This window comes from Lolium perenne, chromosome 2, assembly GCF_019359855.2.
Source record: "Lolium perenne isolate Kyuss_39 chromosome 2, Kyuss_2.0, whole genome shotgun sequence".
Lineage (NCBI taxonomy): Eukaryota > Viridiplantae > Streptophyta > Magnoliopsida > Poales > Poaceae > Lolium > Lolium perenne.
Genome location: NC_067245.2, coordinates 218821355 through 218849152, shown reverse-complemented (window position 1 = coordinate 218849152; position 27798 = coordinate 218821355). Strand labels below are relative to the sequence as shown.

The 27798-nt window shown below is 44.9% G+C and overlaps 3 protein-coding genes across 3 annotated transcripts; all 3 read left to right on the top strand.

Moving 5' to 3' along the window:
- Nucleotides 1–3335: 3335 nt before the first annotated feature.
- Nucleotides 3336–5675, top strand: LOC127334908 (pentatricopeptide repeat-containing protein At2g13600). Its single transcript, XM_051361455.2, has one exon. It carries the CDS (start codon nucleotides 3600–3602, stop codon nucleotides 5664–5666), a length of 2067 nt encoding a protein of 688 aa, XP_051217415.1. The 5' UTR covers nucleotides 3336–3599; the 3' UTR covers nucleotides 5667–5675.
- A 583-nt stretch (nucleotides 5676–6258) lies between these two features.
- Nucleotides 6259–9278, top strand: LOC127334909 (protein disulfide isomerase-like 1-2). The gene is made up of 11 exons (XM_051361456.2): nucleotides 6259–6447; nucleotides 6536–6566; nucleotides 6662–6949; nucleotides 7043–7231; nucleotides 7333–7458; nucleotides 7684–7821; nucleotides 7908–8024; nucleotides 8111–8228; nucleotides 8358–8470; nucleotides 8595–8871; nucleotides 9002–9278. Exons 1-10 carry the CDS (start codon nucleotides 6260–6262, stop codon nucleotides 8853–8855), a joined length of 1569 nt encoding a protein of 522 aa, XP_051217416.1. The 5' UTR covers nucleotide 6259; the 3' UTR covers nucleotides 8856–8871; nucleotides 9002–9278.
- A 1514-nt stretch (nucleotides 9279–10792) lies between these two features.
- On the top strand, nucleotides 10793–13216 carry LOC127334902 (uncharacterized). Its single transcript, XM_051361451.2, has 3 exons — nucleotides 10793–11087; nucleotides 11212–11400; nucleotides 12916–13216. Exons 1-3 carry the CDS (start codon nucleotides 10926–10928, stop codon nucleotides 13057–13059), a joined length of 495 nt encoding a protein of 164 aa, XP_051217411.1. The 5' UTR covers nucleotides 10793–10925; the 3' UTR covers nucleotides 13060–13216.
- Nucleotides 13217–27798: the final 14582 nt, after the last annotated feature.

Here is a 27798-nt window from a genome sequence, read left to right as displayed (position 1 = left end):
CGAGAACGAGTCAAATCACCACATACCCATGTGGCGGCCCATCCAAGCCTTTAAACATGTTTATTAACATAAATGATCTTACCACGTCATCCTGCCATACTAGGTTCATTCGCAGCTCTGATTCATCAACCGGATGGATCAGAATTCGTCAACTAAGTATGGCTAAGCATAATCGATATAACGGCTCTAGCAGTGCACACATAGCTCAAACCTAGTCCTGCTGGGAGCAGTGGATCAGAGTATTTATGCTACAAGGATGGTAAATGCAACACACATAGGATAACTACAACTGCCGATAAAACATATTTGAAGCAGATGCAATATGTAAGAACCAGAGGTAAAGCATTTCGAAATCATAATATGAACCAGGCTAGGGCTTGCCTTGTCCCTCGTTGTTCTGATGCTGCTCTTCGGTGGCGTTGATCTCAGGCTCGCGTTCGGTCCCTATCGAGAAGAACCAAATACCGGAAAGGAAGAGCACAATCAAGACAAGGTACAATGCAATGCACATACAATATGATGACATGTCATATTAAGGGGTTTGGGTAACCCTAGGTGCATAGACGGAAATTAAGGGGTTCGACATCGACTCCGGCACATGAGAGGGGTCGATTTGGGGTTTTTACTAGCGCTCATAATTAATTGGTTCAAGCATGTATGAAACATGGATAAACAATTAGGAAATATTTTTCTGGTCATTTTGATATATTATTTGCATTTTTCTGATTTAAAATGAATTAATTATGAATTTCCAAAGTTTAATTCATTTTAAAACAATTTCTGAAAATTATATAAAAATAATAAAAGTTGGACCCACATGTCATAATTTTATTCTTTTCTAAACATTTATGAAATTATTAAAATTCTGACCAGGGGACCCACATGTCATATTATTTCCTATTTAAAGAAATACATAAATGATTTACTGAGATTACAGAAAATAGAAAAAGTGGATTAATGATGTCACGATGATGTCATGCTGACGTCAGCGGCGCCATTGCTCTCTGGGAGCTCGGGTGGGATTACAATCGACCGATTCGGCCAGTAATCGAGCGCGTGCGAGTGGGGGAAAGGATTCTGGCGACGCGGGCGACCTAATGGAGGCGGCGCCGCCCACTATTGGCCGCCGGAGCACGGCCGGCGTCGAGCTCGAGCGGCGGTCGGGGTCGGGTGCTCGTGGGGGAGAAGCTAGAGGGGGAGAGGGAGCAGACCGAGGGGCCAGAGAGGTGCAGCGGCTCACCGTGAGCAAGATGGAGGGGTCGTCGATGGCCGGGGACGCTCGCCGGCGCCGGAATCGACGGTGGCCGGCCGGCTACTGCAGGGTTAGGGTTAGGGTTCTTGGCGACGCCGGGGACCGCGGGGAGGGGAGAAGTGGGGCTAGGGCTTCCAGGCGGTGGCGGAGGAGCCCTTATAGGCCACCGGGGGCGGCGGGGCTCATCGTGGCCGGCCAGGCCATCGGGCGGCCGACCGTGCGCCACCGAGCTGCTTGGAGGCGCGGGGAAGAAAGGGGATTTTGCGAAAAACCCCCTGGGGAGATTTTAGGCCGGTGGGTTTGCTGGCTGGGCCAACTGGTGGTGCTGGGCTTCGGCCAGGGAGAGGAGAGAGGGGGAGGGAAGTGGGCCGAGCCCAGGGAAGAGAGAAGAGAGTTCTCTCTCTCTATTTCCTTTTTTCTATTTTTTTGTTTCTCTTTTCAAAATCCACTTTCAAATCTGTTTTGAATTTTGTTTGAACTCAAATTTTTCAGAGAGGATATTAAACACACATGGCCTTATTGAATAACAACAATTCCATGTGGCCTAATTTTCAAAACTTGAGAGAATTTGAGTGAGAAAGAAATAGAGAGGGATTTGCATAATTGAAAATTGAGATGCAAACTTTACTCAAATGCAAGCTACATGCATGAGATGCACATGATCACTCATTTATTTAAATAAACAAGGTTGGGATGTTTATGGTTTGTCCAACCAAAATCATACATGTTTCCTCTCCACTATAGCCCATACCCCAACCCATTTGTCCAAATCTTTCTCAGCCAAACCTTTTTTTAATAAAATACTAAGACATTTCTGAGTTTGAGAATCAAAATTTATTTGATAATCTCTTACGTTATTTAACTGGTTATCTCCGACAACCATGGTTACCGGAAATCCTGGTCCCCTTCGGGATTTATCCAATACCTACTCGTCACCTCATAGTGCGCTCGCGCGGCTCCTCCACCTCCAAAGCATTGTCGCCCATTCACAAAACACCGCCCACCACAGCGGCTAGATGGATGCCGTGCGCCGCCCAAGGCACATCTCGCGCCGCCGTCTAGTGGTCTCCCACCACATGACCGACTGCCGCGAGCAAGCGCGCCGCCCGGGAAAGGCGTGGCGACTGCCACGAGCCCACGACCCGTCGTTGCCAGAGATATGATGGAGGCCGCGCCTAGCTCCCACGGCTCCCTCCGTTTGCCAGAGATGGAGATCGAGACGGAGGCCCGAAGCCCTAGCTTCCCCGACGTTTGCCGTTGAAGGAGGCTACGGCGAAGGCCCAAAATCTAGCTCATGCGGCGCCTCGCGTTGCCGGAGATGAAGCCCTCTGGGTGCTGCGTCAGGACGTCCTGTGTTGCTAGTGTCTTCCGGTAGTGCAACAGAGCCACCTACAAGGTGTTGCAAAGTCCAATGTTTGGGTTGCAACAGCAATGAAAATCTAGAGTGGTACCAATGAAGAGCACGTGTGCTACCATCGGTCTACCCTGACAAGGTTGACTTTTACTAGAATAGTAGTACCTCCATTTCAAGGAATAATGCGCCCTCGTTTCACATGTTTTTTTTTGTTTAACCAATTATTACTTTAAATAGATAAAAATTGTTTCTATGAAATTAGTATTATTAGAAAGTGTTTTTCAATACGAATCCAACGGTACTAATTACATAGTACAAAATGCTGCAAATCTACATTAGTATTTTTTTTGCTAGACTTATTCTTCTGTGTACTTTAGCGTTGCGAGGTATCCTTTTTTTTTTTTTTTTTTTTTTTTTTTTTTTTTTTTTTTTTTTTTTTTGCTAGAAGCAGGTGCTAGAGCGAGTTTAAACTCGGCACTCGGCAGTGTGCAAAAAGGTTTCAGATAGCCAAGCGCATATGTCATGCGCTGGTGTCATCACTCTACGGCGGTATTGATCATATTCCATTGGTTTTTATTGCTAAATGTGCATACCGCACATGTCACCGCCACGTCACGAGCATGCTCGTGTGGTGGGTGTGCCTCCATTCGGGCACGTCGCTTCCTCGGAATGGCCCTCTTATCAAGTCTCTCCCATTCCTCAACCTCCCCGATGTGGGACTAACCTTCAGTTGCCATTCGTCAGGTCCCCAGGTCCCATCAAACTGCCAGGTTGGGCTGCTTCATTCGCCGCCTTTCTTTCCTCCGCCACTGGCCCATTTCTTCCTCACCAGCTGCGGCCCATCCTGCATCGCCCATACCGAGCTTCCCGCGTTCCTGGGGCTCGCTCGACCTCCCCGCCGCTCACGGTCGCCGCCGGCAAACGACGAGGACGGCGCCGGCTTCTTAAAACGGGAGCTGGGTTGCTCCTCTTAGCTCGCGCCTCCTAGCGCGCATGGCGCGCCACCACCACCACCACCACCACCACCATTTCATCACCCACCTCCGAGCCTCCGCGCCGCTCGCCGACCTCCTCCGCGCCGCGCCCACCCTCCGGGCCGCCCGCGCCGCGCACGCGCGCGCGCTCAAGTCGCCCTTCGCGGACGAGACGTTCCTCCTCAACACCCTCGTCACCAGCTACGCGCGGCTCGGCCGGCTCGGCGACGCGCGCAGGGTGTTCGACGGGATCCCGCGCCCCAACACCTTCTCCCACAACGCGCTCCTCTCGGCGCACGCGCGGCTCGGCCGCCCCGCCGACGCGCGCGCCCTCTTCGCCGCCATCCCGGACCCGGACCAGTGCTCCTACAACGCGGCCATCGCCGCGCTCGCGCAGCACGGCCGCGGCGCCGACGCCCTCCGCTTCGCCGCCGCCATGCACGCCGACGACTTCGTGCTCAACGCCTACTCCTTCGCCAGCGCCCTCAGCGCCTGCGCCGTCGAGAAGGACCCCATAGCCGGCGCGCAGGTGCACGCCCTCGTCTCCAAGTCGCCCGCGCACGGGAGCGACGTGTACATCGGGAGCGCGCTCCTGGACATGTATGCCAAGTGCGAGTGTCCCGAGGCGGCAAGGAAGGTCTTCGACGCGATGCCGGAGCGGAACATCGTTTCCTGGAACAGTCTCATCACCTGCTACGAGCAGAACGGCCCTGTGGGCGAGGCGCTCGTACTGTTTGTCAGGATGATGGACGCTGGTTTCGTGCCCGATGAGGTGACGCTTGCTAGCGTCATGAGCGCATGCGCGGGCCTCGCCGCGGATAGGGAAGGGCGGCAGGTTCATGCGCGCGTGCTGAAGTCCGACAGGTTGAGGGAGGACATGGTGCTCAGCAATGCTCTGGTGGACATGTATGCCAAATGCGGGCGGACATGGGAGGCGAGGTGCGTATTCGATCGCATGCCTTCCAGGAGCGTTGTCTCTGAAACATCGCTGATCACTGGCTACGCAAGGTCTGCAAATGTGGAAGATGCCCAGGCTGTGTTCTCACAGATGGTCGAGAAGAACGTCATTGCCTGGAATGTGCTCATTGCAGCATATGCGCAGAACGGCGAGGAGGAGGAGGCACTTAGGCTCTTTGTCAGGTTGAAAAGAGAATCAATTTGGCCAACACATTACACGTACGGAAATGTTCTCAACGCCTGTGGCAATGTTGCTGATCTTCAGCTTGGCCAGCAAGCTCATGTGCATGTCCTGAAGGAAGGTTTCCGCTTCGACTTTGGTCCAGAGTCTGATGTGTTTGTTGGGAATTCCCTCGTAGACATGTACCTGAAGACAGGGTCCATCGACGATGGTGTGAAGGTGTTTGAGAGGATGGCAGCCAGGGATAATGTGTCGTGGAATGCCATGATTGTTGGTCATGCGCAGAACGGCCGTGCAAAAGATGCACTGCATCTTTTCGACAGAATGCTGTGCAGCAAAGAGAGCCCAGACTCTGTCACCATGATTGGCGTTCTGTCAGCCTGTGGCCATTCTGGACTGGTGGAGGAGGGCCGGAGATACTTCCGGTCCATGACTGAGGATCATGGGATAACTCCATCCCAGGATCACTATACATGCATGATTGATTTGCTTGGTCGTGCCGGCCATCTAAAAGAAGTTGAGGAGCTCATAAAGGAAATGCCAATGGAACCTGACGGTGTGCTCTGGGCATCTCTGCTAGGTTCTTGCAGGCTACATAAGAATATTGAGATGGGGGAATGGGCAGCTGGAAAGTTGTTTGAGCTTGATCCCGAGAACTCTGGACCCTATGTTCTTCTCTCCAATATGTACGCTGAGTTAGGGAAATGGGCCGATGTTTTCAGAGTGAGGAGATCCATGAAGAGCAGAGGTGTCAGCAAGCAGCCTGGCTGTAGCTGGATTGAGATAGGCAGGCAAGTGAGTGTGTTTCTCGCACGAGATAATGGACATCCATGCAGGAATGAGATACATGATACATTGAGAATCATTCAGATGCAGATGAGCAGGGTGAGTGTAGATGCTGAATATGCCGATTGCATGGTGAATTACAGCTCTGAAGCCTGTGGCTAGAACTAGAAGTCATGATGCGTTTTGTAGGTTGAAAGATCATGGATGATGCAGAACACGGTGATCAATTTTTTTCAGAATGTTTGTGCGTTATTGATACTGTTGCCAGTGCAGCAGTTTTTCTTGGGTGAAAGCATGAAGGACATACCTTATCCAGGTTGTGGATCTGAAGACTGAAACTCTTTTGAAGTGCGTGCACTGACAAGGGCTATGCCATGATAGATCATGGATTGCTTGTTTTGGACTCAGTGTATAAAGGTGAAATGCCACTTGCAGACATAAGAATATGCAGCGTGCAGATTTTACAGCTGACTTCCGATAATAAAAAACCCCGAGAAAAACTAGCCATCTGATATCAGTTATTTGGTTGTTTACTAACTGAAAGTAGAATGAAGGAAAGAGACTCAGTAGTGTCTTTTACAAGCAAAGTTCAAAAGCATGAGTCGAAGGGAAGCTAGCAAACAAGTCTCATTGACTTTCTTGGGATCCCTGCAAGTGCAACACCCCTTCACACCTTCACCTATATTAATCTGGGGAGGGTTGGACTCTGCTTCCAAGTGGAGATTCCAAGAGGCTTCTTAGTTACAGCTTAAGAAATGGAAGCCCCTCTGGTGCTCCATTTTGCCACCATCGTCGTAATTCTTCTGCTCTCCTCCGGCACCATCGCGGCCAAGGAGGAAGCTACAGCCTTGCTGGAAGAGGCGGTTCTGACGCTGGATGCTGGCAACTTCTCGGAGGTGGTGGCCAATCATGAGTTCATCGTCGTAGAGTTCTACGCGCCATGGTACGTATGGCTAAGTCGTTTCTTTAAGCAGCCATGGTCCGACTAACCCCTGAGACCCAGTGGCTAATTAACTGATGTGTAACCGCAGGTGCGGCCACTGCAAGGAACTCGCTCCAGAGGTAACCATTTTCTCAGTCACGCATTTCCTTCATGTGTGTCAGTCTAATTATGGAAGATGCAAAACTGAGATGTACGTGTGATATGATGCATGCAGTATGAGAAGGCAGCTTCTGTGCTGAGGAAAGGTACCCCACCGGTTGTGCTTGCGAAGGTGGACGTGTACGACGAGAGTAACAAGGAGCTCAAGGACAAGTACAAGGTGAATGCGTATCCGGCCATCAAGATCATCAGGAATGGGGGGAGTGACATGAGCACTTACGGCGGTCCAAGGGATGCCGACGGCATCGTGGAGTACCTTAAAAAGCAGGTCGGCCCGGCATCCCTCGAACTCAGGTCGGCAGGTGAGGCAGACCGCTCAATTGATGACAAGAGGGTAGTCCTTGTAAGTCTCCCCACTATTGTGCAATTTATGACTCGCTTTTCTCTAAATAATGAGAAATCAGTAGATGTTGTGTGTCTGAGACTTGTCTTGCAGGTTGGAGTATTTCCTGAATTTGCTGGTATGGAGTATGAGAATTTCATGGCCGTGGCAGGCAAGATGCGGACAGACTATGATTTCTTTCACACGTTCGACGCGAGCATTCTTCCACGTGGTGATAAGGCCATTAAGGGCCCCCTTCTTCGACTATTTAAGCCGTTTGATGAGCTGTTTGTCGATTCGCAGGTAAATCTTTATTTTTCATGTGATTTTTTTTAGATGCTGATGACTTAACGTGATGCATTTGCTTGTGTAAAACTCACACACCAGTATTTTGCAATTTTCAGGATTTCGGTAAGGATGCAATCAAGAAGTTCATTGAAGTGTCTGGTTTCCCTACCGTACTGCTCTTCGATGCCGACCCGACCAATCATAAGTTTCTCGAAAGATACTACACCACTCCTAGTGCCAAAGTGAGTAAAAACAATCCTGAGATATTGTTTGTTACTTCACAACTTGCAGTTTCCACTTCATGTGCTGGAAGCAAGATTGAACATTCAGTAAATTTTGCGCAATTTTTGTTACCTGCATCATGATATTAACATAGGACCAACGTTTCAGACTGTAAGAGTGCATTAAACTGTTTGTGATGTCTCATGAAACTTGAAATATACATAATTTGGTGCATGGTTGGACAGGCAATGCTATTCTTGCACTTCAGCGACGACAGAGTCGAGAGCTTCAAGAGCGAGATGCATGAAGCAGCCAGGCAGCTCAGTGGTAATAACATAAGCTTTCTAATTGGTGATGTTTCAGCCGCTGACCGTGCCTTCCAGGTCGTTTACTCTTACTGGCTCTCATCAGTGTTTCTTAAGGATTCTAGAACTAATCAACTGATTAGTATCCATGAAAAACCTTTCAGTTCTTCGGGCTCAAGGAAAGTGATCTTCCCCTGCTCCTCGTGATAGCATCTACTGGAAAATATCTTAATCCAACCATGGAGCCTGACCAGCTCATACCCTGGCTGAAGCAGTATATAGTTGAGGCCTAGTCTACTTTACTATGCTGTTTCAGAGTACTCTTTTGTCAAATATTTCCGTACTCATCCAACTTTTGTCCATACAGTATGGCAATTTGACACCTTATGTTAAGTCAGAGCCAATCCCTAAGGTGAATGACCAACCAGTTAAAGTCGTAGTGGCTGACAGTATTGATGATGTTGTTTTCAACTCTGGCAAAAATGGTTCGTTCTTCTCACTTCAATTGGCTCTCTGAGCTGAGTAATACCAGTCTTTCTGTCAGCTTTTAGTTACATTCTGTAGTGAAGGCAGCTTGTCTTACCAATTCACTGCATGACATTAATCTTTCACAGTTCTACTCGAGTTCTATGCACCTTGGTGCGGTCATTGCCGGAAGTTAGCTCCGATATTGGAGGAAGTTGCGGTCTTGTTCCAAGACGATGAAGATGTAGTCATAGCAAAGATGGTAATCCAAATTTCAGCTGCTGGTCCAATCTAAACTTTGTCACTGTCTTAGATAATACTTCTATTAATCTATTGGTTCAGCATTTCTTAGGCATTATAAACGTCTACTCCCTCTGGTTTTGCAGGATGGCACTGCGAATGATATCCCGTCAGATTTTGAGGTCGAGGGATATCCAAGTCTGTTCTTCATTCCTTCTAATGGGGGAGACCTTTTGTCATATGAGGGTGATAGGACGGCAGAGGAGATCATCAACTTTATCAATAAGAACAGGGAACCCAAAGCTGGGGTTTCTGCTGCAGTGGAAGAAGTAACCCAGACCTCTACTGTTGAAGAGGAGGTAACATCGTCATCGTCATCATCAGCGTCCGTTAAAGATGAACTCTAATCAAGATGTTTGTATTGTACGTGTCCTTTTCTTTCTCAGCAACAAGATGTTTGTATTGTATTTTGTCCTGTTTCTTGCTCTGTTAAATCCAATGCTCTTTTTTTTGCTGCAAAAATCTAATGCTTATAAGCACCTGTGTTATGCAGGACCCGGAGCTCTACACAACTAAGTCTACCGACTACATAGAATGAGTGTGCAGGACAATTTTTCCGATCAGCCGTTACGCAGTTGGAATGATACAGATTTCTATCAAGTCACTGTTTGAATTTCTGACGTTTTAGTTCGAATAAAATAAGCTCCCTGTAGGCACTTTTGACTTCATATCTTATTGCATGCAATGAAGTCCCTTATTCATAACATGTGCTTTCACACCGAGGAATTCAACAAAGCAACAACGATTTTCCCTTTTCTTTCTTTGCAAAACTGAGATTGCCTGGTCATGGTAAAATGGAAAGGCGACAAAAAATGTCGATATGGTAGTAGATGTAAAGTTTCAGTTATCACGAGCTTAATTTTGCAAACCCAGTTTTAGTTGCAGCTACATATCACACCTTTTCAGACCCACTGACGCGCACATGTCCGAACTTGTAGACTGCGCGATAGGAGAGGGCGGGCTTTCAGAACCAGGTCGCGGTTATTACAATTAGCATATTTCATAAGGTTTTGGAAATCTGAGGGGAAGCTAGTTCGATCCAATTACAACCACATGAGGATGACATATGGAGGTGGTCGTGGGATGCCATAGAATATTTTCAACCAAATCAGTTTACTAAGCTGACTTTCAAGCAAAAACTGAAAATTGAAAGTGTGTTGGCCAAGGCGATATGGAAAGCTTGGACATTTCTTAAATGCAAACTAGGAGCTTGGTATTTCACCAAAGAGAGGGTTTGGACAGCTGATAGATTGGCTAAGAGTGAGCTACCTCACATCGAGAAATGTGTGTTCTACAATACGTCGCTCGGAATAACCAACATTTTCTCATCGGATGCACGGTCGTCAATATTATTTGGGGTTTGGTCTTGAACTGGGCTGAATTGCAGAGGGTCGTGCCGCCATTAGATAGATCACTTCGATATTGGTGGCAATCTGCGAGAACCAATCTTCAACCCATAGACAAGGCAAGTTTTGAATCATTGGTTATGCTCACCACTTGGTCGATATGGCGTGAGAGGAATGTCTGTGTCTTCGAAAATCATTCAAATTATCATCGAACAAATCAAAGCCGAAGCAAAGCTATGGGAATCATCTAGTCCTGGGTGATTCATTCTGCCAGCTACATAGACTTTTACCAACAAATACTTTTCCTTTCATTCTCTGTTATTTGCTTATAACTAAATCATGTTGTAGATCGTTCAGTGATAGGTTGTTGTAGGTCGTGTTTCCTTCTTCCTTGTACTCGTGGGCTTTTACGCCCGTCGTTGTGAACCTGTGCCTTTCTTGGCATTCTATTTCTTAATATATTCACATGAAATTCTTCTGCATGGTTTGAACAAAAAAAATTCTTAGTTGGATCATTTCTATTCGGGAAAACTCTTGCAATGTACCAACAACTTACGTCAAACTGAGATCGTAGGACCAACTTCTAAAACTGAGCTAAAAAAAACTTAGTCTAAAATTTTGCTTTCTCGTTTTAAAAACATAAGAAATGATGGTATTATTTGACAAAAAATAATGCGGTCAAGTATCAACTCAATACTTATGTGGTTATGTGCCTGACTTTTGTCGAGATTTTACAAAACATACAACTATATTTTTGGCTAAGATGTAAAATGTGTGTGCATTGAGACCTATTGTTTTCTGGCATTAATCGACCGAGAGGATTAGGAATTTAGGATGCTCATCAGGTTTTTTTCTGAAAAAGTATCAAAAATCTATTATTAATAATCATAAACATACAAAATATCTTAATAAAATCATAAAAACTACAACCACCCGCCTCCACTTGTCATTGGGCTTCGGGTGGGAGTTGCGTGCCCCGCCAAACCAACCAACCAACCAGCAAGGTACTTGCCCACTTCACCGTCGATCCAACACCGACCTCCTCGCCGGCCGCAGCGCCGCCGCCGCGCCATGGACCCAGAGGCGGTGCGGCGGACACTCGAGCCCACCGCGTCCCCCGAGGACATATCGGGATCCACCCCGTACGATTCCTTCGTCATCAGCGGCGTCCGCCTCGACGCCGCCGAGCACGGCCGCGTCCTCTTCTCCTTCGTGGTCACCCCCCGCCACGCCGTAAGCCAGCCAACTCTCTCGCCCCCTGTTGAAACATTTAGCTTCCCCAAACCCTTCGAATTCGAGATGGTGACTGACGGTGTGTGGTGTTTGGTTCGAATTGGTTTGCGATGTGCAATTGCAGAACTCCCAGGGGTACCTCCTCAGCGGCGTCACGGCAACGCTCGCCGACCAGCTGGGGTCTGCTGCGATCTTCACTAGCGTGGTAGGCCTGAGCGAGGTAGGCTTGAGCGAGCTAGGCTTGAGCGGTCTAGGCTTGAGCGGGGTCTCACTCGAGATCAGCGTGTCCTACCTCGACACGGCCACCGTCGGGGTGAGACTGCATTTTCTCTCGCTCTCTCTCTCCAATACTTGCAAAGGCTTCAGACTTGTGTTCCTGCTTGTCGTCAACAGCTTTTGGTTCATGTGGGCGATTTTTTTTGTGATAAAACAGCGATTCTCACGAAATTTCCGTGCATTTCGTGCTAGAATTAGGCGTTACCAGTTTGCTGAGGCGTTGGGGGCAATTGATTGGGAGTAAGCCTGTAGATATGAAGCCCGTGCCTCCACCTGGGTTTGTGTTAAGGAATGATGAATAAATTAGGCTCATGTTAGGGAGGAATTGGACCGGGTGTCAGCAATTACACTATATTGCTGAAGTTTGTTCGTTCAGCTATGCTTGCCTGTCTTGCCATGTCAGGTGAACATCGAAATCAGGTTGTTGTTCAGGATCTTGCAATGGAGTATTGCTTATGACTTGGTGTAAAGAATGAAAGATTGATGCACTAGCCAATTGAACCAAAAGTCCGAACTGATGGAAAGAGACTAGGCAGTGTATTTATATGCAACAACAGCTTTATGCTTAGTTGAAGGTGTCACTTAGATGTGGGTTGAGCTCTCAGTGGTACCTGCATTGTCATTACGTGTACGACTAAACTGATAGTAAGAAATTGTTGGAAGGCAACAGAGTGGACTGTCGTTAGGTGTGGACTTTAAACTTGGTGAAAGTTGTTTGAGATTCTTGTTTTCTGCCTCCTTGTCATAATTAAGATTTGATACAGAGCAGAGCAGAGTGTTTTCACATTGTTCTAGGATAACAACTTGCAGCATTTTAGTACTTCTCGATGAATGATTAGTCATACTAGTAGTGGGTGACAGAAGCTAGGAGCCTCTAAATGCTTATCTCTCAGTTTTCCGTAAGGGTAACTAGTAGATAGTTTTAGTACTTAGGGGCTTTTGTTTTTCTCAGATGATCTCTTGCTATGGTGATATGGTTTCTGCTTTACCCATCTTAGATATTGGCTCTAATGCTCATTATTAATTATTTCTAGTACACCACGATTTTTATTTTGATATTCTGAGTTATGTGCCCAAGTATAGTACTTACGCTTACTTTTCAATGTTATTAGCATTTGATACCTACAGAGCTGGGATTACGATTCGTAAAAGGGGAAATGACTTGATGTGGAATGGTGGAAGTTTTAGTGCTTGCATATTCGTAGTCTTCTAGAAAGGTTGAAGTTGGTACTCTAATGAGTTAACTTTGGTGAACATGGGAGAATGACATCTCAGTTGGCTATAAAAGAACCATTACTTCTTACTTTCTTAGCTTCTTACCTTCCGGTCATTTTCCTGTTCTAGAAATATAAGTTTATATTAAACAGGTAAATTTTGTTGGATTTCACCTGCACTTCACTCACTCTATTCATTTTCATTTCTTTGATGGGCTGAGCTCTTAGTGGAGCTTGCTGGGTACATCATGGTTCCTAGATTATCTTGGTATTTTTTCTGTTCTGTTAATTACAAACGTTATTTGAGACGTTATAAACTATTTCATCTAATCTTCCAGGACGAAATAGAGGTTGAGGTGAAGCTGCTGCGTGCTGGAAAATCAGTCGGTGTTGTCTCTGTTGATTTCAGGAAGAAAAAGACCGGCAAATTGATAGCTCAGGCCCGTCATACAAAGTACCTTGCTGTATCTAGCAAATTGTGAGGATTCACTTTAGTTGTAAGATAACAACCTGGCTATGTCCAACTCCGTATACCCTTTATCAATAGGCAATAACACCACGATGTAGTGCTGCATTGTTTAAGAAAGGCCAGTTATACTTATCTGAAATTCTGCAATACACACTGCTTTGTTCATTTCATTTTTTCTTTTCCACCTTTCTCAGATGATATAGTTGAGACAGTACAGTTCATGTTCGGAACTTCACAATCACACGTGAGGAAACGGAGCAAGCCCTCCAAAACCTAGTTCCAGCATTCGAAACGAAGTCCCAAGAATTTCTGGCAGCTAGAAAGTTGCATTATACTTAAATCTTGTCGTATGATGCTTAATCTTCAGGTCGTTCAAAACTGTAGTCTGCTCTCATATTGAGGGGGATAGATCCTCTCTTCATTAATAGATCATCACTGTTGTTCTCTCCTGACCTAGCTGCCGCCCTCCTCCTCTCCCGCCCCCCTCCTGGGCGGCGCCGGAGGATCCGCCCGCCCCTGGATCGCCGCACCTCAACCACCGCTGCTGCCGGCCTCGGCCCCGGCCCTAGCTCCGGCCCCAGCTCCGGCCCCGGCCCCGGTGGCGGCGCCCCTTCCGTCAAACGACGAGGGGGAGGAGAGGGTTCCGCAACGGCGTTCCATGGGAGGTGATGAAGCACCGGTGGAGGAAGCCGGGCGGCACGGCTACTTGGGCGGGGCCTGATGCTCTTCATCGGTATCCATGGAGGATTCGGTGGAGCAGTGGCGGCCTCTGCCCCTGGTGACGGTTTGGCGGTGGTACGCATTATCCGCGCCGCCGTCCTCTTCCCTGGTGTTCCGGCAGGAGGGACTGGCAGCGTAGGGGCTGCTGATCTTGCTTTGTTTTTGGTGGCGGTCCTCAGGTTTCTCGCAAGCGAAGATGAAAATCTACTCAAAGTCAGTTTGTCTTGATCTGGCTGGAGAGATGAGTTCCGGAAAGCCCCACCGACGAATGGAACAGTGCATCTTTTGCGTGGAGTTTGCTGGATCGGGTGGTATTCGGTCGCGTGCACCCATGTTTTTATTCCGACTGTTTGGTTCCGGAGGGAGCGACGCGAAGCTCTATTTTGTGTTTGCATCAGGTGACTTTTTGGTCCATGGTGAAGTCAGAAGAAGGAATATCATGAAGACCAGATTGGTGGGCAGACTAAAGGAGGTTCGAGTCTCCGTGATGCTGAGTGATTTGCTTGGTGTTCCGGTCCGCAGCAGTGGTATGCATGTGGGGCGACAGCACATGTGAAGTTCAAAGTCTTACATCTCAGGGTGAAAACTCAAGGTCTGGGCTTAACTGGTTGTGCCTGGCAATGACCTTGTTGGAGGCATTGTTTTGAGACTGGGACTATCTTCAGGGTGAAAATCTAAGACATTTGGTCGGGCGACGACGACGCTGGTGCACTGTTCCCTTTTTGGAGACGTCGTTTTTTAAGAGTCTGTTTTTTAGGTGTTGTTGGTTGTATTGCTGTTGCTAGGTCTGAAATGTTGTAGCGGAGACTTTTATTTCTTAGTTTTCTTTACTCTCTTTTAACTGTGTGCATCCGTACTGCCACTAGGGTGGAGCGTTGTTGCAGAAGCTAAATGTAATTGGTATCTTTTGATATTAATATATTCTCTTTATCTAAAGAAAGATCATCACTGTTATATCATTGGTTTAGTGACTAAAAATATACTGTCAGATATGTGTGTATGGTTTGCATTACCTCAACTCGTGCCCATCCAACCTATTCCAGTATTTGATTAGTCACTATCAAGTTTCATGCACCAATCAATAAAATCACAAGTCCGAAATCACGTGAGAGGTTTTTTTTTTCCGAAACACAGTAAAGATGCTCACACACATAAGCACACACCCTAACCCTAAGAGCACTTCCGAGAGACTGAGTCTAAGAAACTGATCCGACGAGACTTGAAATTGACGAAGTTACCATAGACGCCTCGCTGTTGCCGGGAACATCACCTCCCACTGAAGAATATTTCGCCTTTTAATGAGACACCGAAGTGTCAAATCTAGAATTTGAACTTTGGTGGGCTGGGGGTGCCAATACCCTCCTAACCATCCAACCACTGATTGGTTCTCACGTGAGAGAGATTTTGGTTCGATATCAATGTAGAGGTGTTGGATTCAAATCTTGGCTTTCCAAATGTAACTATAAAAATGTGCATCATCACATATGAGATTCTATTTACATGCCTCATCACATGTGAGAGGGAACATTATAGTACATGTGAATTGCCCTCTTTCTGTGTTTTTTTATAAAACAAATATGTTAATATTATGGAGATACCAATTACACCTATATCACCCAGCCTATGTTAATATTATGGAGATAATCAAGATCAGACAAGCAGGGAGTAAGGGTTTACCTCATCGAGGGCCCCAAACTTGGGTAATCTCTCTCCCTGTCTGTTTGGTATCCAATGTCTCGTGTCAGCCTGCAGGATTTCGTCAACCCTAATCCCCAAAAGGCAGGCATTGCCGAGGAGCACCCTCGACACGGTGACTGAGGGTAAACCGGCCCGGTGCGGTGGCTGGGGGTAAATCAGCCTGACGCGGTGATGACCCACAAGTATAGGGGGTGTATCGTAGTATCTTCGATAAGTAAGAATGTCGATCCCAACGAGGAGCAGAAGGTGTTGACAAGCAGTTTCGATGAAGGATTCAGTGTAAATGCTCACAGACAAGTATTCAGGGGGTTTTGATGTAACAGTTGAATAAAGTACGAGTAAGTAAAGTGCGAGAGTAATAATTGCAGCGAGTGGCCCAATCCTTTTTAGCACAAAGGACAAGCCGGTTTGTTTACTTACAATTACCAAACGTTCTCGAGGACACACGGGATTTTAGTCTAGTGCTTTCGCTACATACGGCTAAATAATCTTCATTGTTATGATAAGTGTTGTGTGGGTGAACCTATGCTAATGTACCGCCCTTCCTAGGACTAATACATACTTGTGATTATACCCCTTGCAAGCATCCGCAACTACAAGAAAGTAATTAAGAATAAATCTAACCACAGCCTTAAACTCTGAGATTCTGCGATCCCTCCTGCATCGATATACCAGTGGGGGTTTAGGTTTCTGTCACTCCGGCAACCCCGCAATTAGCAAACGAATACAAGATGCATTCCCCTAGGCCCATAAATGGTGAAGTGTCATGTAGTCGACGTTCACATGACACCACTAGAAGAATAACACCACAACTTAAATATCACACCATTGAATATTACTCAACCATAGTTCACTACTAACATTTAGACTTCACCCATGTCCTCAAGAACTAAACGAACTACTCACGAGACATCATATGGAACATGATCAAAGGTGATATGATGATGAATAACAATCTGAACATAAACTTGGTTCAATGGTTTCACTCAATAGCATCAACAACAAGTAGAGATCGATACCGGGAGAGTTTCCCCTATCAAACAATCAAGATCAAACCCAAATTGCTACAGCGGTGACGGTGTCCAGCGGTGATGACGGCGGTGATGATGGTGGAGATGATGATGATGGTGATGGCGATGATGTCCAGCTCGATGACGGTGACGATGGCGTCGATTTCCCCCTCCCGGAGGGAATTTCCCCGGCGGATTCCTGCCCGCCGGAGAGCTCTTTTCTCTCTGGTGTTCTCCGCTCCGCAGAGGCGGCTGTAACTCCTCGCGAGGTACCCTCTGTGGCTTAGGTTTTCGGGACGAAGGATTTCGCGAAGAAAAGGAGGCGAAAGGGGTCGTGGGCCCCCCAAACCACATGGCGGCGCGGCCAAGGCATGGGCCGCGCCGCCCTAGGGTGTGGGCCCACCCTGGGTCCTCCTGGCCCCTCCTTCTGGCTTCCTTCGTCATCTTGAAAAATAGGATTTTTGGTATAATTTCCTCCCACAGTTGATCTTCCGAAATATTGCGTTCGACGGTGCTTTTTCCAGCCAGAATCCGGCTCCGGTGCTTGATCCTCCAATAATGATGAAACATGCAAAATAGATGAAATAACATAAGTATTGTGTCCCAATATGAAATATATCAATGAATAACAGCAAATTATGATATAAAATAGTGATACAAATTGGACGTATCAACTCCCCCCAAGCTTAGACTTCGCTTGTCCCCAAGCGAAACTGAACTCGATAGACAGGACCACATGTTTATGGAGTGAAGAGTCGATAAATAAAATACGGACAAGAAGCATCATATTCATTCACACAAGACATTATAGTAAACAACCTCTCATAACTCAACTTGAAACAAGTATAAGGTAATCACAAGTAAAGGTGCATAAGAAATCATAATTGGTGATGGCAAACTTCGTTCTTGGTCAGAGAATAATTAACAGATTATATTTACCTCATTGAGCAGCGCTCTCATGTTAAAGTTTATAAGGCACAACTTGCATACTCAATCATAATGGTCTTTTCATGATCATTGATAACTTGCAAAGCTATATTCATTCAGATAAAACTTGTACTAAACAAGGAAGAATAAAAGACATGATGAAGCAAATCACAGTATAATGGTTTGATCACAACTACTCAAATGCTTGCTTGAGATGGAGGGAAATAGGTTTACTGACTCAACATAAAGTAAAAGACAGGCCCTTCGCAGAGGGAAGCAGGGATTAAATCATGTGCTAGAGCTTTTTCAGTTTTGAAATCATATAGAGATAATAAAAGTAACATTTTGAGGGGTGTTTGTTGTTGTCAACGATCGGTAGCGGTACTCTAACCCCCTTGCCAGACAACCTCCTAAGAGCGGCTCCCATATTATTTTCATTTTGCGTGGCACTCCTTCCAACCTTTCTTTCACAAACCATGGCTAACCGAATCCTCGGGTGCCTGCCAACAATCTCATACCATGAAGGAGTGCCTTTTTATTTTAGCTTTATTATGACGATGACACTCCCCCCAACCTTTGCTTACAAGCCATGGCTAACCGAATCTTCGGGTGCCGTCCATCAATCACATACCATGGAGGAGTGTCTATTTAGTTTAATTAATTTGGGACTGGGAATCCCATTGCCAGCTCTTTTTGCAAAATTATTGGATAAGCGGATGAAGCCACTAGTCCATTGGTGGAAGTTGCCCAACAAGATTGAAAGATAAAACACCACATACTTCCTCATGAGCTATGAAACATTGACACAAATAAGAGATACTAAGTTTTGAATTGTTTAAAGGTAGCACATGAAGTATTTACTTGGAATGGCAGAAAATACCATGTAGTAGGTAGGTATGGTGGACACAAATGGCATAGGTTTGGGTTAAGGTTTGGATGCACGAGAAGTATTCCTTCTCAGTACAGGTCTTTGGCTAGCAAGGTTAATTAGCAAGCATAAGAGTCGAGGGAAACAAACAAATATACATATGATAGAAACAATCATGCATCTTCCTTGTAAGCACAAACAATTTTAACTTCAGAATAATAAGCTATGAGCTAACAAGAAAGACAATGAAACTTCTACATGTATTTCTCTTTTCTACTTAAACCTCATAGTGTTGTTGCTATTGACCAATGCTAAGTTTGCCAAAACCAAATAAATTTATTCAATGCTCCCAAAGTGATACCAATACTAACGACAAGATAAATCATATAATAGAGATTGCAAACTAAAATAAGATGTGCAATATGTAAATGATAAGACTTCTCATTAATATTCCATAACGATAACTCACACCAAGGGATACATAGATAACCAACTAATGGAGAGATACTTCCAACTGCAACCCATCTTATATGATAATTTCCCTACTCATGATATGACACTACTTGACAAATAAAAGTAAAAGGTAAAAGGTAGTGATAATGTGATACCGCGGCACTCCCCCAAGCTTGGAACAAACCAAGGGGATGCCAATACCGATGATGAATTACTCCTGCGGAGATGGTGGTGATGAACTTCCGTCATCAGACTTCCAAGGAAGAGGCTCTCCATCAAGAAACGACATCTTGGTCTCGGGAATCCTGAAACTAGCAGCACGGCTTATGTATTTAAACCTGTTTTCATACTCACGCTTCGATTACGAACGTCATAGAGTTGTGCTTGGAGCTTGTTGGTGGTGTCGTGAAGTGAGAGGATGTCGCTCCAAAGCTTTGCAGTTTCCTTCTCATGTTCAGCAATGAGTTCAGACACAATCCTGTGAAAGATATCCACCTCACGCTCAGCCATCTTCTTGTATTTGAAAATCTCTTGTTCTAGCTTCTCCATCCTGTCTTCCAAGCTTCCTTCTCCTTTAGGACCCTGGACATCCTTGACCTGCAGTTCTCCTTCAACGAGCAGCAACTCCTTGGGGTGCATCCTCAGCTCCTCCATGTATAAGTTGCCAACATCCTTGCTGGAGCTGTCCTTCAGAGTTTCCGACGAAGACATGATAGCTTTAGATCTGAAACAAATCCTGGCAGAAACAGCTCGAAACAAAACACGTCGAGAAAGTGATATACGGACCTCCAGGGGTCCGGGGGATTATATAGCAAAAAATTTCACGACACAAGGAAAGTACCAGATCGAACCAGAGTCGGAAAGGGGCGACGGGGCGGCCAAACCATAGGGCGGCGCGGGCCCTGGCCAGGCCGCGCCGGCCTATGGTGCCACGCCCTCGTGCGTCCTTTCCACTCCATTTCGAACTCGTAATTTTTCATATTTTCCAAAAACAGCGAAAATATTGCTCGGAAAGTAAATTGCGTACTTTTCATTACCAGTACTGTTACCTATTCAAAGTCGAGTTCAAGCGATCGTCAATTTGCCCTTTGATGAAAGCTTCCGGTGTTTCCACTTGAATAATATCAACATCAACATTATAGGAATCACCTGAGATATAATGCTTGAGTCTTTGTCCATTCACCACTTGCGTAGCGTTGCCTTGGAGAGAGCTAATTTTGATTGCTCCTGAACGATACACCTCCTCGACAACATACGGTCCTTCCCATTTCGAGAGTAATTTCCCTGCAAAGAATCTGAGACGAGACCGATACAATAGGACTTTATCCCCAATATTAAATTCTCTTTTGATAATCCTTCTATCATGCTATTTTTTAACTTTCTCTTTAAAGAGTTTAGCATTTTCATAAGCTTCACTTCTCCATTCATCTAGAGAACTTAATTGCAGCAACCTCTTATCACCGGCAAGTTTAGGATCTTTATTTAATTCTCTAATGTACCCAATAAGCTTTGTGCTCTAGTTCTAAAGGTAAATGACAAGCTTTCCCATAAACCATTTTATAAGGTGACATTCCCATGGGATTTTTATAAGCAGTTCTATAAGCCCAAAGTGCATCCTTCAATTTACTAGCCCAATTCTTTCTAGTTTTATTAACGGTCTTTCCCAAAATAGACTTAATCTCTCTATTTGATAATTCTACTTGACCACTAGTTTGAGGATGATAAGCGGAAGCAATTCTATGATTAATACCATACTTAGCAAGAGTTTTTCTAAAACCTCCATGAATAAAATGAGAACCTCCATCAGTCATAATATATCTAGGTACTCCAAATCTAGGAAAAATAATATCTAAAAGCATTCTTAAAGAGGTCTCACCATCAGCACTTTTTGTAGGTATAGCTTCCACCCATTTAGTAACATAATCAACAGCAACAAGTATGTGAGTGTTACCTTCTGAAGACGGAAAAGGTCCCATGAAGTCAAATCCCCAACAATCAAACGGTTCAATAACAAGAGTATAATTCATAGGCATTTCATTGCGTCTGGAGATATTACCAACCCTTTGGCATTCATCACAAGATAAAATAAACTTTCTCGCATCCTTGAAGAGAGTTGGCCAATAAAAACCTGATTGTAGAACCTTTTGCGCGGTTCTTTCTCCGGCGTGATGTCCTCCATAAGCACTACCATGACATTTACTCAATATCTCCTGTTGTTCATATTCGGGAACACATCTTCGCATAATACCATCCACTCCTTCTTTATATAAGTGTGGGTCATCCCAGAAATAATGCCTCAAGTCATAAAAGAATTTCCTCCTTTGCTGAGCTGAAAAGGTTGGAGGCAAGTACTTGGAAACAATAAAGTTAGCGTAATCAGCATACCAAGGACTGTCTCGCGAGCTCACCTTTATTACAGCCAATTGTTCATTTGGAAAACTATCATTAACTTGAGAACAGGATCATAAGCAATATTTTCCAATCTAGACAAATTATCAACAACAGGATTATCAGCACCTTTCCTATCTACAATATGTAAATCAAATTCTTGCAAAAGAAGTACCCATCTAATAAGCCTCGGCTTAGCATCTTTCTTTGTCATTAGGTATCTAATTGCAGCATGATCAGTATAAATAGTAACTTTTGAATCAACAATACAAGATCTAAATTTATCGCAAGCAAAGACTACAGCTAATAATTCTTTTTCAGTTGTAGCATAATTTCTTTGAGCAGCATCAAGAGTTTTACTAGCATAATGAATAACATTCAGCTTTTTATCTACTCGCTGTCCAAGAACAGCGCCTACAGCAAAATCACTAGCATCACACATAATCTCAAAGGGTAAGTTCCAATCAGGAGGTTCAACTATAGGAGCAGTTGTTAAGGCTTTCTTAAGAATTTCAAAAGCTTCCTTACAATCATCATCAAAAACAAATGGTACATCTTTTTGAAGAAGATTAGTAAGAGGCTTTGAAATCTTGGAGAAATCTTTAATAAATCTCCTATAAAACCCAGCATGACCAAGAACACTACGAATACCTTTAACATCCCTCGGATAGGGCATCTTCTCGATTGCTTCAACTTTAGCTCTATCAACTTCAATACCTCTCTCAGAAATTTTATGTCCCAATACAATTCCTTCATTAACCATAAAGTGGCATTTCTCCCAATTAAGAACAAGGTTAGTTTCTTCACATCTCTGCAAAACTTTATCAAGGTTTCGCAAGCAACTATCAAAAGAATTCCCATAGACGGAAAAATCATCCATGAATACCTCTACAATACTCTCACAAAAACCATGAAAAATAGCAGACATGCATCTTTGAAAAGTAGCAGGAGCATTACATAAACCAAAAGGCATGCGTCTATAAGCATAAGTTCCATAGGGACAAGTGAAAGTGGTTTTCTCTTGATCTTTAGCTTTAACAGCAATTTGTGAAAACCCAGAATAACCATCAAGAAAGCAAAAATGAGTATTTTTAGACAATCTTTCTAGCATTTGATCAATAAATGGTAAAGGGTAATGATCTTTCTTAGTAACTTTATTAACTTTTCGAAAATCAATGCACATTCTATACCCTACAACTACTCTTTGAGGAATGAGCTCATCATTATCATTAGGTACAACAGTCATTCCTCCCTTCTTGGGAACGCAATGCACAGGACTAACCCATCTACTATCAGCAATAGGATATATAATACCAGCTTCAAGAAGTCGTAATACCTCATTCCTTACCACTTCCTTCATCTTCGGAATTAGACGACGCTGATGTTCAACAACAGGCTTTGCATCATCTTCCATATTAATAGCATGTTGGCAAATAGAAGGAGAAATCCCTTTCAAATCATCAAGAGTATAGCCAATAGCTCCTCGGTGTTTCTTCAATATTTCCAATAACCTTTCTTCCTCAATCTCTGAAAGCTTAGAACTAATAATAACAGGATATATTTTCTTATCATCAATATGAGCATATTTAAGATTATCAGGCAAAGGCTTTAAATCAAAAACAGGATCTTCCTTTGGTGGCGGTGTTGTACCCAAATCTTCCACCGGCAAATCATGCTTGAGAATAGGTTGGCGAAGAAAAATTTCCTCAAGCTCATCTCTTTCTTTCCTAAAAACTTCACTCTCGCTATCCTCCAAATGTTGCTGCAAAGGATTGTTAGGAACAAGAACAATAGATGCACATTGCTCCATTTTAAAATCATTACTAGGCAAATCAGCTTTATAAGGAGTTTTGGTAAATTTAGAGAAGTTAAACTCATAAGATTCACCAGCAAATTTAGTCAAAATTTTCTCTTTCTTGCAATCTATAATAGCTCCACAAGTATTTAGAAAAGGTCTACCAAAAATAATAGGACAATAATCACTAGCAGCAGAACCAAGTACCAAAAAGTCAGCAGGATATTTAATCTTACCGCATAATACTTCCACATCTCGAACAATACCAATTGGAGAAATAGTTTCTCTATTAGCCAGCTGAATAACCACATCAATATCTTCAAGTTCACAAGAATCAATTTCGTGCATAATCTCCGTGTAAAGCTCATATGGAATAGCACTAACACTTGCACCAATATCACATAATCCATAATAGCAATGATCACCAATTCTAACAGATAGCATAGGAACACTAGCTTGTTTGGGTTTATTAGGATGTGAAACAATATTAGAAGCATCTTCACAGAAAATAATATGACATCCTCCACATTTTCAGTCACAAGATCTTTAACTATTGCAACCGCAGGTTCAACTTTTATTTGTTCTTCAGGTTCTACAGGTTTCTTTTCACTTTTATGAACCGCACTATTTATAACAGAGTACTCCTTCATTTTAGCAGGGAAAGGAGTTTTTTCAATATAAGCTTCAGGAATAACATGATCATAGCTTTCAACTACAACGCATTTATTAATAGATGAATCAATTTTATCTTTATACGGTTCATGATACTTATCAAAATTCTTCTTTGGCAATTCATAATGAGAAGCAAAAGCTTTATAAAGATTTGCAGCAACTTGAGAATCAAGACCATATATAGCACTCATATTACGAAATTTATCAGTATCCATAAAAGCTTCAATGCATTTATAATCATAAATTATACCTGATTCTCTATCCTTGTCGTTCTCCCATCCTTCAGTATTTTCTTGGATCCGATCAAGAAGGTCCCTTTTAAACTCTTCTTTGTTGCGTGTAAATGATCCAGAACAAGAAGTATCCAAAGAAGGTCTTGTCTTGAAAAGAAAGTCTTGCGTAGAAATTATCAATAATAACATTACCAGGAAGCTCATGAATGGGGCATTTGAGCATTAAAGACTTCAATCTCCCCCAAGCTTGGGCAATACTCTCTCCATCATGAGGCCAAAAATTATATATGCGATTCCGATCCTTATGAATTTCACTTGGAGGATAGAACTTAGAATAAAACCGGGGCACAATATCATTCCATTCAAGAGAATCCCCATTATCCAAGAATTTATACCAATGCGCCGCTTTACCAGACAAATGATAAAGAGAATAGTTTCTTCCTCACTTCATCCATAGCAATACCTGCACATTTGAATAACCCGCATAATTCATGCAAAAACAATAAATGATCACCAGGATGGACAGTTCCATCCCCTTCATAGCGGTTATCCATAACACGTTCAATAATTTTCATAGGTATTTTATATGGTATCACTTCCTCACCTGGCGCCTCATCCACTACCGTTGCAGTAGTAGTAGATTTCCCAAATAAAAATTGAAGAGAAGATCTCTCCATAATGACTTATAGCGACGTGAAATAAAATCAGCACAACAAGAAAGGTTTTCCTTACCAATTCCACTTACCAATAGCGCTTCACTCCCCGGCAACGGCGCCTTAAAATAGTCTTGATGACCCACAAGTATAGGGGGTGTATCGTAGTATCTTCGATAAGTAAGAATGTCGATCCCAACGAGGAGCAGAAGGTGTTGACAAGCGGTTTCGATGAAGGATTCACCGTAAATGCTCACGGACAAGTATTCGTGGGGTTTTGATGTAACAGTTGAATAAAGTACGAGTAAGTAAAGTGCGAGAGTAATAATTGCAGCGAGTGGCCCAATCCTTTTTAGCACAAAGGACAAGCCGGTTTGTTTACTTATAATTACCAAACGTTCTCGAGGACACACGGGATTTTAGTCTAGTGCTTTCGCTACATACGGCTAAATAATCTTCATTGTTATGATAAGTGTTGTGTGGGTGAACCTATGCTAATGTACCGCCCTTCCTAGGACTAATACATACTTGTGATTATACCCCTTGCAAGCATCCGCAACTACAAGAAAGTAATTAAGAATAAATCTAACCACAGCCTTAAACTCGAGATCCTGCGATCCCTCCCGCATCGATATACCGGCGGGGTTTAGGTTTCTGTCACTCCGGCAACCCCGCAATTAGCAAACGAATACAAGATGCATTCCCCTAGGCCCATAAATGGTGAAGTGTCATGTAGTCGACGTTCACATGACACCACTAGAAGAATAACACCACAACTTAAATATCACACCATTGAATATTACTCAACCATAGTTCACTACTAACATTTAGACTTCACCCATGTCCTCAAGAACTAAACGAACTACTCACGGGACATCATATGGAACATGATCAGAGGTGATATGATGATGAATAACAATCTGAACATAAACTTGGTTCAATGGTTTCACTCAATAGCATCAACAACAAGTAGAGATCGATACCGGGAGAGTTTCCCCTATCAAACAATCAAGATCAAACCCAAATTGCTACAGCGGTGACGGTGTCCAGCGGTGATGACGGCGGTGATGATGGTGGAGATGATGATGATGGTGATGGCGATGATGTCCAGCTCGATGACGGTGACGATGGCGTCGATTTCCCCCTCCCGGAGGGAATTTCCCCGGCGGATTCCTGCCCGCCGGAGAGCTCTTTTCTCTCTGGTGTTCTCCGCTCCGCAGAGGCGGCTGTAACTCCTCGCGAGGTACCCTCTGTGGCTTAGGTTTTCGGGACGAAGGATTTCGCGAAGAAAAGGAGGCGAAAGGGGTCGTGGGCCCCCCAAACCACATGGTGGCGCGACCAAGGCATGGGCCGCGCCGCCCTAGGGTGTGGGCCCACCCTGGGTCCTCCTGGCCCCTCCTTCTGGCTTCCTTCGTCATCTTGAAAAATAGGATTTTTGGTATAATTTCCTCCCACAGTTGATCTTCCGAAATATTGCGTTCTGACGGTGCTTTTTCCAGCAGAATCCTAGCTCCGGTGCTTGATCCTCCAATAATGATGAAACATGCAAAATAGATGAAATAACATAAGTATTGTGTCTCAATATGAAATATATCAATGAATAACAGCAAATTATGATATAAAATAGTGATGCAAATTGGACGTATCACGCGGCGATGCGGAACCAAGGCGCAACGGATCTACAATGTCGGAGGGTTAAATTGTCCCGGCGCGGCGGCGAAATCGAGGCGGCAGGGGCGAAGTGGAATGGGGGGAGGCAACGCGGGGCGAGGGTGAAATTTCAGAGTGGGCGGTTCGTCCTTCACGCGCGAGAGAGCGATGTCGCACGTATCAGTTCACGCTCAAAACATCCCGCGACGGATAGCACAAAACGCAGCGCCTGAAAAATATTATGCAAACGCACATTTTTTTTATCGACACGCTAAATCAATAGTTATTATAGCACGGACATTGTCTACATCGACTGCTGGAGATGCTCTAGCAACGAGAACCAACCTGAGGTTGGGTGGTTAGGAGGGTGGTTGTACCCCTAGCCCACCAGAGTTTAAATCGTAGGTTTGACATCTGTGTGTCTCATAAAGGCGGAATATTCATTCAGTGGGAGACGACGTTCCTATCGATAGTGAGGCGCATGTGGTAACTTCGTCAATTTCAAGATCAAATCTACCGGCTCAGTCTTCCGAAGATACTCATAGAGGTAGAATGTGCGTGTGTATATTCATAGAGGTAAGTGTATGCACGTATATGTAAACGTCTACATTTGTACTGTGTTTCTAAAAAAATGCTCTAGCAGCTGTACAAACCATTGGAGCCGGCCATCTCTATTGGAAACTACTCTTTGCTCTCGTTCCCCTCTCTACAGTAAAAGGCGACCGGGAGGCGATTCTCTTTCCGCCGGCGATTCCGCCACCCTCCTCCTTCCCGCCGGCCTTGGTGCCATCGGAAGGGGGTGGGGGGTTGAATCGCCGGGCGGATCCGTGTGCTAGTAGTCTAGGTAGCTTAGTTTTCCTCCCGTTGGCGTTGGTGGCGGCGGCGGTGAATAAAGTGTCTTGGCGAGGTCGTCTGCGCGGCGAGGATCTTGCTTTGGACTTTTGTTCCTCCTTCTCGTCCGCGTCTCGGCGCCGTCGTCTCCAGCGTCGTCGGGAAGAAGGGGAAGTTGTGCAGGAGTTTCGGACGCTGGTCTGCTGCAGCTGGCGGTGGGCTGGAGGATGCCGTGGTCCGTGCTGGGGGTGTGGTCCGTGGATGGCGGATCTGGTGTTGCTCCTCGCTTCCTACGGCGGGAGGGGCTGGATCTGGAGGTTGAAGGTGAGCTCGGGGCAGGTCCCCGACCCGCGTGCCACAACGATATGTGGGCACCTTCGGTGCTTCTTCTCGTGGTTCACAAAGCCAGATGGTGATGGAGCTTCTTCAACCTCGGGTGTGGAGGTCTTCGTCTCTTGCTCTCGCGGTGCTTCGGTGTCGGAGGCGAGCGGCGGTTTCGTTCATGAGGTGCAGAGCTCTCCAAGGGCTTCTTTGTAATTTTGTCTTTCTTCAAGGGTCTGTCTGCAATTTGTACGGGTCTACATGTCCTTCTAGACCGTATCTGTTCTCTGTGTACGTATTATGTACTCCGTATGTTTTCGACTTAATATATACATATGCGTCTCAAAAAAAAAAAAAAAACCATTGGAGCCGGCCTCGCTCCTGCCCTCACAAAGTCTGGCAAAGTTTATGGTAGAAGCTGTCGGGAGGCAGGGTCCACCCATCAGTCTTGGAAGTCAAAAGTCTCTGAATAGTCTTTGGGCTTCGGGTGGTAGTTGCGTGCCCCGCGAAACGTACCCACGACTACGAGAGGA